Source organism: Tasmannia lanceolata, unplaced genomic scaffold (assembly GCF_043159265.1).
Source record: "Tasmannia lanceolata isolate RefF3 unplaced genomic scaffold, GAP_Taslan_0.1 ptg000019l, whole genome shotgun sequence".
NCBI classification, from domain to species: Eukaryota; Viridiplantae; Streptophyta; class Magnoliopsida; order Canellales; family Winteraceae; genus Tasmannia; species Tasmannia lanceolata.
This window is the reverse complement of record NW_027518696.1, coordinates 27,754,230-27,769,551: the sequence shown is the minus strand read 5'-3', so window position 1 is coordinate 27,769,551 and position 15,322 is coordinate 27,754,230. Positions and strand designations below refer to the sequence as shown.

The window sequence follows — 15,322 nt, the reverse complement described above, 5'->3', positions numbered from 1 at the left end:
GGGGGGGGGGTGTCGAGGGAGGGCTGATACCGTCCAGTCAATGGAAACGACTCCTTCTCAGCAGGAAAAAGACAGCGTACCGTTGTGCCTCAGATGAAAGTTTGGCCGGACTTGGGGTTAGGGTTTCGGGACGAGAGGGAAGGGGGGTTCGGCTATGAGAGGGTGGCGGAGAAGGTGGAGACTTTGTATATTCAACGGAATACTATGGTCAGCGCTCTAATATTTAATATTGCTCATAGTCGCATTTTATATAAGGTATTAAAGAGTAATAATTATTATATAGGTGTTGTCCATCACCAATCCCCTACTCTCCCTTTACCGCTGGCCACATGGCAGTTCCTTCGTTGAACTCTCCTTGTCCTGCCTACCATTCTGATGCACAAGACTTTATATCTGTCTGTCTCGCAAGAAGAAAACTCGCCGACTTCCTACTATCACTGTAATGTGGGAGTCTAGTGTTGTTGCGCTACCTGTATTTGCTATTGGTGCCACTGCCACTGCCACGCTAGAGGCTGTGAGTATTATGATCACCACAAGGGATTGCATTGAAGAGATTGAAGAACATTTCCCATGTACCAATATACAGTATGAACTTACATATAGTATGTACTTTTCAACAACATTATTGTTCACTTATATGAACTTTGAACAATGTTTCCTAAGAAGGTACTCTCTTGTGTCTTATATCACTAGATTTTGAATTCAATACTAAAATAAGAGTATAAATTATTGGCATACGAAAAGTGTTTCTTTTTTAGATCATAGGAAAAGTCGTGGTTCATGGTTTAAGAAATAATATATAAGATATTATAAATGCATGGAGAATCAATTATTAGAGCGCAAATTGTATAGTAGTATCTGTTCCATAATTGTATTTATACAAATTGCATGTGAAATGTAGTGTATGCATTGTGTATAAATATTTATATGAATTACATGTGAAATGTGGTATATACTGCATTATCAGACAACCGTGACAGCACAGGCCACTAGGTGGTCACTATTGTTAAAGAATTATGGATGGCTATGTTGCTTCTGATAGTCTCTAAGAGTGAAATTATGCTTACACTAACATTTCTTAAAGTTCCATCTTAAAATTCTATCATCTCGGATGTTTCCATGCGTTTCCATGATTCTACAAAATTTCCACACATGTTGCATGAGTACAGATACGAGTGTCAAAATCCAACAACGGTATCAAGTGTCAAATACGGCAAACCTTGGAAAAAAAACGGATTCTTGGCTTCGTTAAATTTTAATTCTTTTACATTATAATACGGTTATTTAGTGCGAATTTGGTAGGTTAAGTAGATATAATGTTTTATTTCCATATAAAAAGACTATTAGGATAGATAAAACTCAAAACACATGGTAATTGTTAATTTTCTTTTAGTATTTAGACGAAAAATATATTAAAGAGACCTACAAAAGTCACAATGAATCCTAAAGTATTGGAATCCAACACGTGTCTGACACGGGTACTTCATCGGTTCAGAAGAATCTAGAATTCATGCAACATAGATTTCCACAGAAATTTCCAATTGAAACTGAAATGTTTTCATTTTCAGGCGATCGAAACCGAAACCAAAATTTAAAACCTTGGATGGGGTAATCCAGTGGAGTCAAGGAACATCCATTTGGCAAAGTAAAACCTATTGAAAATCCCATGGAGGATAATCATCTTCATGAAGATAATAGAAAGGTACTAGATGGCATTCGTAAGTATCAAAAGATAGTTGGGAAACTTATTTATTTGATTATCATGTGTCCCTGCATATCATAGGGTGTTAGTATAATCAAGAAATTTATGCATAAGCTGCAGACACTCATCTTGATGCAATAGATACAATTGTGTGAGGTATATGCCCGCTCCTATTAAAGGTATTCTACTTGCAAGAAACCATCATTTGGAAGATTACAATATTGACGGGGCATCTCTCTAAACTAGATAAATGATGTGCATCTAGTTATAGCAATTTGTTGGTGGGAATTTAGTTACACAGAAAAACAAGAAGCGATCCGTTGTGTTGAGGTCTAAAGCAAAATTGTGTACCGAGCTATGGCTCCTGCCACATGATAAAATTATATGGACCAATACTCTATGACATAGTTGATGTATCAAGTCAAACTTCCCGTGATGTTTCAGTGTGAAACGACACTACCCTACACATAGTCCTCAAATCCACTATATCGATGAAGGATAAAACACATTTGGTAGACTGCCACTTCATTACGGACAGGGTTCCATCTAAAGAGATAAGCCCCATAAGAAAAGTCAGATCAGCTTGTAGATTTCATTATAAAGCTTGTTGGCAAAGGAAGACTTCCAAGATTCTTTTCAAGCTGGGGAGTTTTTACACTTACACTGCAGAATGGGAGAGGGGATGGGAGGTGAGGGAGGTTTGAGTGTTGCAAGATTCAGGGGCAGAATTTTCATCATGTAAATAGTCTCTTAATGAATGGTTTTAAGGTACCAAATTAATCTCAATAATTTGGTACAAAGAAATGATTAATAACCTTTTTGTCTCGAACCACATCCGCTATTTTTCATCTTTTCTACTGACCCTAATGTAGGGTTTTTATATTATCACATAAAGGACAGGTTCATTCAAAAAGTTCGGGAATCTTTGCAATGAAAATAAACTTAAGATACTGGAAAGTTCTAACATGGTAGTCATAGAAAAAAAATACATACAGCTAAACGAGCCAATGTCTGCATCGGAAAAAATAAGCAAACTCTTATCAGCATTTTCCCATTAGAATCAGCCCATTGGAAAACATCTGTGAATATCACGAAATAAGAGTTGGGTGAGAAGCTTGATTAATATCATAATCCATGAACTGCACCAATATATTCTGTAAAATTTTAGAATATCTATTTTGTCTAATTAGAGAATGTTAGAAACTTGCCGACTTCTCCAAAAGCTTAAGCTGTTGGAGAAAGGCGTTGTTATTCTTTTATACTTTAACACTCCCCCTCACGTGTGGCCCCTCTTTCTTGGGTTGGCCTACACGTGGCACATGTGGGCCCTCTTTCTGGGTTTGGCCATTGCATGTGGAATTTTGCTATCCGGGAGGTTTTGAACTCGGGACCTTTGGCTCTGACACCATGTGAAACAACCAGTTACTCCAAAAGCTTAAGCTTTTGGAGAAGTCGGTAAGTTTCTAACATGGTATCAGAGCCTCGAGTTCAAACCTCCCCGCTATCCAAAAAAAAATCCACATGCAATGGTCGGCCCAAGGTGGGACCACATGTGCCATGTGTTTGCCAAGTGGGCCACATGTGAGGGGGAGTGTTAAAGTATAAAAGATTAAATACTGCCCTTCTCCAATAGCTTAAGCTTTTGGAGTAATTAGTAGTTTCACACAGAACAACCACCATTCAAATACATCCAACAAACTAAGGAATAGAGGAGAGAAAGGTTGAAAATTAAACCAGAAAATTCTTCCCAAAGCAGTTCTGGTGGTGCACCAGGGAAATATGTCCCAAAATCAACAACTGTTGTCACGCCATTCATCAGTGCAAGCTTGCTTGCTCTTACTAATGCATCCCTCTTATCATCAATTGAGTCCTTAGGAAGCCAAGGGAGTAGAAGCTTCATTGCAGAATCAACCAGAAGTCCAGTGGGTTCTGCAGACATGAATGAACTAAAATAGTTAAAAATACTCCACGACTATGAGTACCGTTCAAAAAAAAAAAAACACTATGAGTAATATGCCATTGGAAAAGCAAATAATTGTAGAACCAGTTGTTCAGTAGGTCATGTTTCTCTAGTTTCCATGACCTTACCAAGATTCATAAAGCATGTACAATGCACAAAGCAAATATGTCCAGTAAATGAAGGATGTAAAAGTCCAAGGAAAACAATTGGAGAATAATATCGACAAAATGTGGTAGTTGCAGTAATCCAAACAAATAAAACAAAAGTAGTGGATTCAAACTGAGAAAGGTGAAATCTATACTCAAAATCAGTCCCAAAGGGCACCAACGAAGTAAAGGGAGAAGATGAGAGATTGCCCAAAAATGGGCCACAAGGGAGCCATACTCGTGACGTCCAGATGATGCCATCATAACATTATGCGTGACCCATTCCTACTTCAGTTTGCTATAAAGAGGAAGAAAAAGCAGGTATTTTTTATTCAGAGAATAATTTATTATAGCAGAACTCCTACCCAGCAGTTTCCGTCGTTGGAAACATTGCAGGCAATGGTTCTATTTGGAAACTAGAAAGACATATAAAAAAGGGCTGATTGGTTTAGTGTTTTAGAGATGTTTGGTACAGACCCAAAAACATTCACTTCATACAATCACACAATAAGGCCAGCCATGATGAAAAAGATTCATGGAACAACCCAGATAAACAAGGCCAATAACCTTCCACATTGCTTACGCATTGTCTACAAAGTTCAAACTAAACTAACTCGGGCACTGCATGTCCTATCCTCCGTTTGTGGCCAGGAGCATAATGCCGCAGAGACTAACTTGTGTTTCTTTCCGGGTCAGGATCCTCAAGAGACACCAGTTTCATCGTTTGCCCACCTTTCCTCGCTACCAAGGTGGACTCCTCATGTGACGGAGGGTTGCAATGTTCAAATGATGGACATTCCTTGCCCTCATGCGGACGACGTTCAGCAGATCCCACGGGGGATTGAGTTTGCAAATTGTCTTTTATCCTATTCTGCTTGTACTTTTTATGTACGGACTGCTGAGTTTCCTTCTTTTTCCTTGAATGGTTCCTCGCGCCCAGGTGGGAGACCCTCCTCCAATCGGTTGCCGGAATTTCAAAGTTTGCTCAGGCAAGCGGATAGACATGAGTTTTTGAACTTTGTTTTCGCTCACGAGTTCTCCTTAGACTAGCCTTTTTTTCTGAATTCCCTCTTTTTTTGCACCTCTCAAAGGCTGGTTTCGAAGCGGGTACTTTAAGGACGGATTCACGACGTAGAGGAGCGGATCCGGATCTTAGAGGGGTGACCTCCGTCCCGTGACGAGCAAGGAGCAGCGGGCTCAGGGATGGCTGGGGAGGGTGTGGAGGATGCCCATAGTGGGACTGTGTGACATCAACCGGGCAGACCAAGAATATAGCGTCCAAGAAGAGGAAGAAAACGCGCGGTCGCTAGAAATTGGTCACTTTTGTTGTTGCACTTTTCCTCTTCCTTTTATTGACGGAGTACAAACTTGAGCTTTAAATGAAAAGAAAGAATTTGGACCGGACGAATTGGACACGTGTGTAGTCTCTCTTCCATGTTTTTTCACGAAGTTGGTTAGCTCTTTCCCATAAAAGAGGAGACGGAAGCGAAGAGGGTCCACACTTGCTAAAGCAAAGGGTGTCTGGCAGGCCCGTCATGTGACCGGGCGGAACGCTCAGAGAAAAGGCAAAAGTCTAGGGTCGCAAGAGATAGACTTCTCCTAAAAGGGTCCGACCGCCCATGTGTGGCCGGGTGGACACCCTGAGAAAAGCAGAAGTCACAGGTTACGGGGGAGTGTCGGGCGGACACTGCCACGTTGGTCTGGAGTGAACCGCTAGCCGGCTAGCTCTGTTGGTATCCGGTCGAGTGGTGATGGCTGAAGCAATGCTGGTATAAAGGAGAGTTTTTTGGGCGTGATTCCAATGCACGTCTGAATCTTTTGAGAGAAAGGGGAGTCCTGGGGAAGGTGGGATCAGATTTTTGGTGAGGAAGCAATGACTTCCACAAATGGACTCTTGAATGGATAGATTGACGAGATGCACCGGCTCAAGCTCGCCTTTCTGGAAATCTTTCGAAGGTTGCCACATCTTTTGCTTTGGGTAATCGATAGTGAGCCATAGCTTGATATGGACATCCCCACATCTAAGACTATAAAAATGCAACTAAAAATTAAACCAAAATCCTATAAATGTTAAAAAAATCATGTCCATCAATGAACTATTCCTAAACCTAAAACCGAAGTTGCCAAAATGGGAAGTGAGTGCGAGAAGCGATGCGGGAAGAAAAAGCGGGAAGCGAGGGGTATAGAAAATCGTCATTGGAAGTCAACATGAAGCATGTCATAAGCCTCATTGGCAGTAAACAAGAAATATGTAGAAAGAGTAGGATTGAAGTATGTTACGAGGAACGATTAATATAGGTATGAATTATAGGTAGAAAAGAAGATTTCTTGATTAATTAGAATTACAAGCTTTACGAATTTACAGTTTCACATGTTTTATTCATGTAAATTTAATGTTAGGTTTTTGGAAGATCCATATAATTTTAATTTGAAGCATAAGATAAAAAAAAATGAAATGCACTGTTTTTTGAAATATGCGCCTTCAACATTATAAAAAATAGAAAATATTGTTTTGAGAAAAAATAATCACCTAAATAGGAAGCATACTCTTAATTAAGAGGAAACGCATAGGAAGCATTTGGAAAGCGTGCTTCCCCTAAATTTGGAAGCGAGAAGAACTTAATTCCAAAGCAAGTTTCCGTGGAAGCGAACTTCTCATCCAAGAAGTTTCCGGAAAATATGTCTAAGAATAATCACATCAAGTTATTACGATATGCCTGAGACTAAATCACATCAAGTTCTTGTGCTTGCTTTGCTGCTGGTACCCATTGAGGGCTGTGGGTCCACGACCACATCACATGTCATGAACATCCTTCTGATTTATCAACAGATCTAGGAATTCATCCCTTTGAAGTTGGAAATCTCTTTAACGGCCCATTATTCGAACTAAAACTACCCACAGGCCCCCACAACCCACACCCACACACACCTAGAAAGAAAAAATAAGTAAAAAACGAACCACAAACTATTAGGATATGAGATCTATAAATTATTACAAATTTTGCGTTGAAATAGTCATCCACATAGTTAATGTCATGAAGGGGGGTCAACTAGGGTCCTTTTTTTCAAAGATCTAACTAGGGTCCTTAAGCACGACAAAAAAAATTTGTTGTTGTTGTAATCCTTTGCATCAAATGTTCAAAGTGAAGAGAAAGATCAATATAGAGCTTCTCTTAGGTTATAAAACCATGCAAGAACCATGAGAGTCAATCCTCTCACAACTAAGCATCTTTAATGGTATGATTTTTCACATAATAACATAAAATGCCCCCTATTTGATAACTAATTAGTAGTGAAGCAGGAAATGGGAAAGACATTAACCTAGTAAACAAAGAAACCTCTTCTTTGAAGAAAAACTGATAAATTTTTACATTCTCTCAAGATAAGAAAATTCTTTAATCGCCATTTCCAGTTTAACTTTTACCTGCGAACAAAATACTTCAGCATAAAACAAGTAGAAAAGAAACATCAACATCCACATTACTTTCCACTATGAACGTCAGATGTCAAAGGGAAAACTTAAATTTCTTTTGACTTCAAGTTATAATAAAGAAAATATTCAGAACCAAACGATGATACAGATTTTCTGTAAGCATTATATAAATTACAGATTCACATAGTTAGCAAAAGGAGAAGACAGTTAAATTTTCAGTATTATATTTTGTATGCATGTGAAGTACACAAGAACTGATCATAGTAAAAAATGGATATCACATACTAAACAGGGTAGATATGCATTCATATATAAACAAATTTTATGTCATGCACAACTCAAAAACTCATGTAACCTCCAAGTTCACCTCCGCCAGTGGTTCTCATGACAGTTCCACCAATTGGATCTTCTGTGTAATTTGTAACCCCAGCTATCTTTAATGCTAATGTGTTGGCTAGTGCCATATGACCATCCATTTTTAAGAACCAAACCTGCATATTAGTATATCCCAAATGTAATCGATGTCATTATCGCTATTAAAAATTCATGGAGCTAGCTTCCACCAATCAGGTTATGACTGCTCACAGGATTGTTAGGTGTAATATCGTCAATCCAAGAAGCAGCTGGCAAGTCCCCTCCCCAGAGTTCACTGTTCCACCCAAAACCTAATACCCAAGAACCCTTGTCTTTACCTGAGTAGTTTCACAAAATGCAAACATGTCGGAACAAGTTAGTAGGGTCCATAAAGCATATGAAGAGGAGGAAAATCAAAACTTGATGCCTAATTTTGCTACAGGAATCATCAAAACATTGACAAAGTCAGATAATTAACTCACAATCGCAAGAATGCATTCTACAACAAGTTCAAGTGTACCAAACACAAACAAAGTCAGATAATTAACTCACAACCACAAGAATGCTTTCTACAACAAGTTCAACTGTACCAAACAAAAACGGAGAAGCATGTTGGAGGATCTATTACAAACTTAAAACGAAGAGACAGCAATTGGATATGGTGGGTGAAACATAAAAATATCAAAATAGTGACCCATTAATATACTTCAAAGGAGAACAATCCGAAATTTAGATGTAAATATTAATAAAATAGAAAATTAACATTCTGAACATTGTTAATGACTAAAAATATATGTTATGATAATAAATCAAGGAGATGACAGAAAAAACACAGCAATAATGTCAGAATTAAAAAAATGAAAAATTAAGGGAAATGATATCAGCACAACCATGTTTTAATAATTGCACAAACTCAGCTTGTCTGTATTTTTTTGATTGGCTTGTCCAAGCTTTTTCGGAACTGTAATAACCTTTGGCAGCTGAGTTTGTGCACTTAAAAAAGCTGAGTTTGTGCAATTATTAGATTTAAGACGTGGTTGTGCTGATATCATTTCCAAAAATTGAATAATAAGCATATAAGTTCAAGTCCATCTAACCAATTGGTAACAGCGAAGGAGAGGAAACTTGTCAAAAAAATACAATTTTAAGAGTACTCCGGAAGGACTCTTGCAAATAGATCAGTCTGTTCTCATTTGCATCCTGCTGTTTTTGGACTGTTTTGAGCAAAAAATTTCATTGAATTCACTGTTCTAATCAGTTTTTTATTGAGTCTTGCTGGAATTTCTTAAGTAGATCTGCAAGAATCTACATCAGGTGTTCATGTTATAACGCCCCCAAGAGGTCAACTCCGATCATGAATGTTGTTAGGATATATCGGATCAGATTTGACATATCATTAGAAGATTAGATTAGTCATCTAAGCTAGATTAGGTTGTTAAGATAGATTAGGATTATCTTCTATGCTTATCTGTATATGCTTATATAAGCTTTGCTTATTGTTAATGAAGATGTATCCGAGAATAATCAAATTGCAAAACTCTTTATGGTATCAGAGCAGTTTGATCCTGATGTGCCTTCATCACAACGGCCCTGAGCTCGTCCTCTGACGGAAGGCTAATCTAGCCGTCCGCCGGTCCACTATCTTCTTGCATCTGTAAATCCAAACCCTTTTCCCCGGCCCAAATCAAGCCTCCGCCCGCTCAACGGATCACCATCTGGATTTTCATTGCCCTCTTGCCTCTCCATCACAGAATTCGCAAACAGGGGATCATTTTCCCCAAGAAAGAGATCCGTCCGTAGCCTGCCAATCTCCCTCCATCGCCATTGCTGTTTAGAATTAGATAGCTGCCACACCAGCCACCAAGTTGCAAGAAGGAGTGCATATGTAAGATCATTGAAAAAAAACAAAAACTCTTTGTTTCTGCACTTACCGCGCCACTATCAGTCTCTCTCCATCATGCTCCACATCAACAGAGATGGAAGACTGAGTCAGGGAGAGAGATCTGCAAAACCATTTTTTGTTTTACTCAAAAACGTATGGTACCCTTTTCTTCATCATAAGACCTTTCCTTCGCCAAACAAGATCCGTGAGATATTTTCCTTTCATGGTTCTCAATGCTAGTTGTCAATTCTAAATTCTAAACAGGGGCATTGATTATTTAAATAAAATACTTACCTTTGTTATTGGTAATGACAGCCCTCTTTTTTAATCTCTACGCCCATCTCTTCTGAACAAAAGGCTTCACACCGATTCCCATATCTATATTTAGCCAAAAACAACACGTCCTTTTATGCATTATCAAACATCCCATTATGTCTTTACGAAAATAGTGTAACCCCAAAATTGATATTTGGACCATTTGAAGACAAAACGCATTGTCCAAATCCTAAACATCATTGCCGATAATCGTCATTGCTTCTCTTCACCTTTTTTTCCCTCCTATTTTTTTCGCCTATTTCAGTTGATGTACCTCTTTCGAGGTGCGTGCCTGAAATAGTCGCTCTACTCAGTTGAGGGGCCTCAATTCCTTACAGTTCGTGCATGAGAGTCAAATTCCACGAAGATGGGTATCTAAAACCAGTCAATCTTTGAAGATAAGTATTGATCAATCTTTGATGATCGATATCTGAAATCGGTCCATTAAAACTCGCCCATCGAGGCTAGAGTTCCATCAAGCCAATTCAAGCTCATTTTTCAAGCGACATCATCTTTGGCAATCAACATCAATCATCCGGCACCAGACACAAATCTTTGTCTTCAGCAACATCGGCAACATTCAAGTGACATCTTCAACAGACAGATCATCAAGATTCAACAGTGTGATAATTATTTGGAGATATTTTTATTGCAATCAAACGTACGTTGATTTTCAATCCACATACGTTTGAGGGGGCATGTTATGTTAGGATAAATCGAATCAGATATGACAAATCATTAGAAGATTAGATTAGACATCTAAGCTAGATTAGGTTGTTAAGATAGATTAGGATTATCTTCTATGCTTATCTGTAAATGTTTATATAAGCATTGCTTATTCTTAATGAAGATGTATCCAAGAATAATTAAATTCCAAAACTCTTTAATGAATGACGGGCACTCCACTAGTGTGAGGATGAGGCTCTATCTGACTCACCTCCAACGAAACTACTATAGTTGTAGGAGATCGGATATCAACTCCCTATTGTTGAGAAACGAGAAGAGAGAAGAGAAGATACTGGGATAAGTGTGAGTTAGGGATAGCTTCCCCTCACTTATGTAACTATATAAAGGTGAAAAGAGTACAAGGATCAAAGTGCCCTTAGGCACATATACATACTAACACTCCCCTTAAGCTGGAATGTATACATCATGCATTCCTAGCTTGGTACAAGTAGCACTTAGCTTAGCTTTACTCAAAGACTTGGTAAAAAAATCAGCTAGCACATATCAACTGAAGGTAATGCATATCTCGCCCTTTTGGATTCTCTGGCGTATAAAATGACAGTCCACCTCTATGTGCTTGGTTCTCTCATGAAAGAAAGGAATGGTAGCAATGTAAACAGCAGTCTTGTTGTCGCAATATAGCTGAGATGGAATGAGGAAGAGAAACCAATCTCGGATAGGAGAGAGCGAAACCAAATAAGCTGTCCACTCGTATGTGAAATTGCTATATATTCTGCTTCTGCATTCGATTTGGCTACGGCGTCATGTTTCTTACTTCGACATGACACTAAGTTACCCCCAAAAAGGGTACAATAGCCAGTGGTGAATCTCCTATCTGCTGGAGATCCTACCCAATCTGCATCACAAAATCCTTCTAACTTCTCATGCCCATGTTTCTTGAATAGTAATCATTTCCCTGGAGCACCTTTCAAGTACCTGATAATCTGAAGAACTGCGGCCCAATGAGAGGTATGTGGTGAGGTCATAAACTGATTGACAACCCCTACAGCAAATGAAATAATTGGACGAGTGACTGGAAGGTATATAAGTTTGCCAACCAACCTCCTGTCAAGGTTTTAAATTTTGGTTTCAATTTCGGACCTCAAGGAAATGGAAATATTTCGGTTTCGGTGGAAATCCTATAAAGTCATGGAAATACATGGAAATATATCCAAATGATGGAATTTTAAGATGTAACTTCAGAAAATGCTAAAATAAGCATAATACACACTTAGAAACCATCACATAAGCAAATGGCATCCATAATTGTTTAAGAATGTGAACATCTTGGGAGATGAGCTCATGTCCTAAAAAACAGTCCCCTATTTTCTACTTGGACAGCCCCTTATAGTGTAGAAGAAGTCATTAATACAATAGTGGGGGCTGTCCCAATTAAAGAACAAGGGCAGGTATAACACTTAATGGTAATTTTTGTTTTTTCATTTAGTGAAATCATATCAGCACAACCATGTTTTAACAGTTGAAAGGACAAAACACTTGCAGTGGTTAACTTACCAACTTCTCCAAAAGCTTAAGCTGTTGGAGAAAGGCGTTATTTATCTTTAATACTTTAACACTCCCCGCACGTGTGGCCCACTTGGCAAACACGTGGCACATGTGGTCTCACTTTGGGCCAACCATCGCATGTGGATTTTTGTTATCCGGGAGGTTTGAACTCGAGACCTTTGGCTCTGATACCATGATAACTTACCAACTTCTATATCATTTCCCATCCCCTTTTTTTTTTGGGACAACCCCCTCTATTGTAAAACAATAGTAATAAATACACTTGAGGGGGGCTGTCCCAACCAAGTTTGCCAGAGCGGGAATCGAGAGCGGGAATCGAAAGCGGGATTCGAAGGCTCCCAGGGAAGAATCCTGCTCAAGGTTGCCAGAGCGGGAATCGAAGGCTCCTAGGGAAGAATCCTGCTTCCTTGGTCCCAACTCCCAAGTAAAAAAATGGGGCATATGGTTGTGGTGTTATCATTTCCCATCCCCTTTTTTTACTTGGAACAGCCCCTTCTAGTGTTAAACAATAGTAATAAATACACTAGAGGGGGCTGCCCCAAGTAAACAAGGGGGTTGGCCCAGTTACAGTAATAAATTAGGTGTCTTTTAAGAGAAACGTACGCCCCTTTTTTTTAACTTGGGACAGCCCATTTTTATGTATATATGACCACTCTTTTAAAGTAAAGGGGCTATCCCAGTTAAAACGGTGTGGATACAATCATTATAGTTAAGATATAATAAGATCAACGCCACATGGCTTTGGGCAGAATTCTGACAAAACACAAGCTTTGTATTTGATTTTTTGACTTTTGTGGCTTGCATTGAATAATGTAAATCATTTTTTCATTATTTTAAATATCAAATGGCTTTGGGCAGAGATATCTGACGAAAAACAGCCTATTTTTTAATTTTGTCTGACTTTTGTTTCATGCATTGACTGATGTAAATCATTTTTTTCCTTATTTTAAATATCAAATCGCTTTGGGCAGAGATCACTAACGGAAAACAGCCTATTTTTTTAATTTTGTTGACTTTTGTGGCTTCATTGGCTGCATTGATTGCATTTCAGTACTCTCCAAATTTACATTTCGGTTGAAATTACTGATTCAACGAAATTTTGGCCGAAATTTGCTGAAATTTCGGCGACACAATGTAATATTTCGAATTCATGTACTTTCGGTGTCGGACATGACCGAAACCGACACATTTCAGCCGAAATTTCGGATTTCGGCCGAAATTTAAAACCATGCCTCCCGTACCTCCTAGGATCATCTAACGACTCTCCTCATCTAGATGAAGTTTTACATTCAAGTCCATAGGCACGGCATTAGGTTTTACCCGAAGACAGCATGTCTTATCTAATAAGTCCAATACATACTTTCTTTGTGAAAGGGAAAGACTCCTGCGATAATAAGCTAAAGTATCTCAGGCGACCCAAATCCTTGGTGGAGAACTCTTTCTGCAAGAAAGTCTTCAACTTCTGTATACCCAGTAAATCACTCCCTATAATGATAATATCATCCACATACACTATGAGAAGAACATGTCCGGCATAAGACTGATGGATAAAGACAGAGTGATCAACCGCACATTGTTTCATGCCACATCTCATAATAGCATCACTAAATCTCCCAAACCATGCTCTAGGAGATTGCTTGAGACCATATAATGATTTGTGAAGTCTACAAACTGAGGAGGGCATCTCTCCCTGAGCAACATACCCAGGAGTTTGCTCAATATAAACCTCCTCAGTTAGGTCTCCATGTAGAAAGGCATTTTTGACATTAAGCTGATATAAAGGGCCACCCCCATTGACAGCTAGTCAAATCAACACCCGAACCGAGGGGATTTCGGCAATGGGGGAGAAGGTCTCTATATAGTCAACGCTGAATGTCTGTGTATAACATTGTGAGAGTTAGAAGAGGAGAGAATGAGTGAAAGAGAGTGAGTTGGCAATGACTCCCCCTCACTTGTGTATTTATATAAAGGGGAAAAGAGTACAATGACTAATATGCCCTTAGGCACACACACTTCTAACGCTCCCCCTCAAGCTGGAATGTATATATCATACATTCCTAGCTTGTTACAAATATCATTTAGCTTGGCACTACTCAAAGACTTGGTGAAAACATCAGCTAGCTGATCCGCTGATCGAGTGACAATAGTGTGTATTTCTCCCTTTCTGAATTCGTTGGCGAATGAAATAACAGTCCACCTCTATGTGCTTGGTGCGCTCATGAAAGACAGGATTAGTGGCAATGTGAATAGCAAACTTATTGTCGCAATACAGCTAAGCTGGGGATGATGAGGAGAATCCTATCTCAGATAGAAGGGAGCACACCAAAAAAGCTAACCACTAGTATGTGGCATGGCTCAGTATTTGGCTTCTACCACTATGTCTTATTTCTTGCTTCACCATGATACTAAGTTACCTCCAACAAAGGTACAGTATCCGGTAATGGATCGTCTATCTGTTGGTGTCCTTACTCATTGCTCAGTCTGCATCACAAAAACCTTCTAACTCCGTATGCCCATGTCTCTTGAAAAGCAGCCCTGTTCCTGGAGCGCTTTTCAAGTATCGGAGAATCTAAATCACAGTTGCTCAGTGGGAGGTACGAGGAGCACTTATGAACTAGCTAACAACCTCCGCTGCGTATGAAATATATGGGCGAGTTATAGTGAGGTAGATAAGTTTCCCAACTAGTCGTCTATACCTGTCAGAATCATCCAACAAGTCTCCCCTTCTGGAAGCAGCTTTTTATTAGGGTCCATGGGAACAACAGTTGGTTTCACACCCAAAGAACTGGTCTCCTCCAACACATACTTCGTCTGTGAGAGGGAGAGACTACTACCATAATAAGCCACCTCAATCCCTAGGAAATATCTTAGACGCCCAAAGTCTTTTGTGGAGAATTCTTTCTGAAGGAAAGTCTCAACCTCTGTATGATAGCTATGTCACTCCCTGTAATGATAATGTCATCCACATAGACTATGAAAAGGACATGCCCAGCATCAGAATGACGACTAAAAACAAAGTGGTTAACTGCACATTGCTTCATGCCAAATCACATGATAGCATGACTGAATCTCCCAAACCATGCTCTAAGAGATTGTTTGAGCTTATATAATGATTTTTTAAGTCTGCACACTATGGAGGACATCTCCCCCCGAACAACATACCTAGAAGGTTGCTCCATATAGACCTCCTCAGTCAAGTCTCCATATAGAAAAGCATTCGTGACATCCAACTGATATAGAGGCCATCCTCAGTTGACAGCAAGAGAGATAAATACTC

The 15,322-nt window shown here is 39.2% G+C and overlaps 1 protein-coding gene across 3 annotated transcripts in view; it reads right to left on the bottom strand.

The window, feature by feature from the left end:
* LOC143852200 (protein LONG AFTER FAR-RED 3-like) overlaps positions 1–15,322 on the bottom strand; it is a 101,651-nt gene that overhangs the window by 55,893 nt on the left and 30,436 nt on the right. For 2 of the 3 annotated variants that reach the window (XR_013236738.1, XM_077361579.1), the window contains exons 5-8: positions 7,827–7,933; positions 7,597–7,732; positions 3,437–3,631; positions 2,696–2,781 (exon numbers count right to left, since the gene is read on the bottom strand). Coding sequence is in view for 2 of the 3 variants with exons in the window: in XM_077361579.1 (XP_077217694.1) it covers positions 2,696–2,781; positions 3,437–3,631; positions 7,597–7,732; positions 7,827–7,933 (524 nt within the window). In the remaining variant the exon portion in view is untranslated. The remainder of the gene's footprint in view (positions 1–2,695; positions 2,782–3,436; positions 3,632–7,596; positions 7,733–7,826; positions 7,934–15,322) is intronic. The other variant, XM_077361580.1, reaches the window with a different exon arrangement.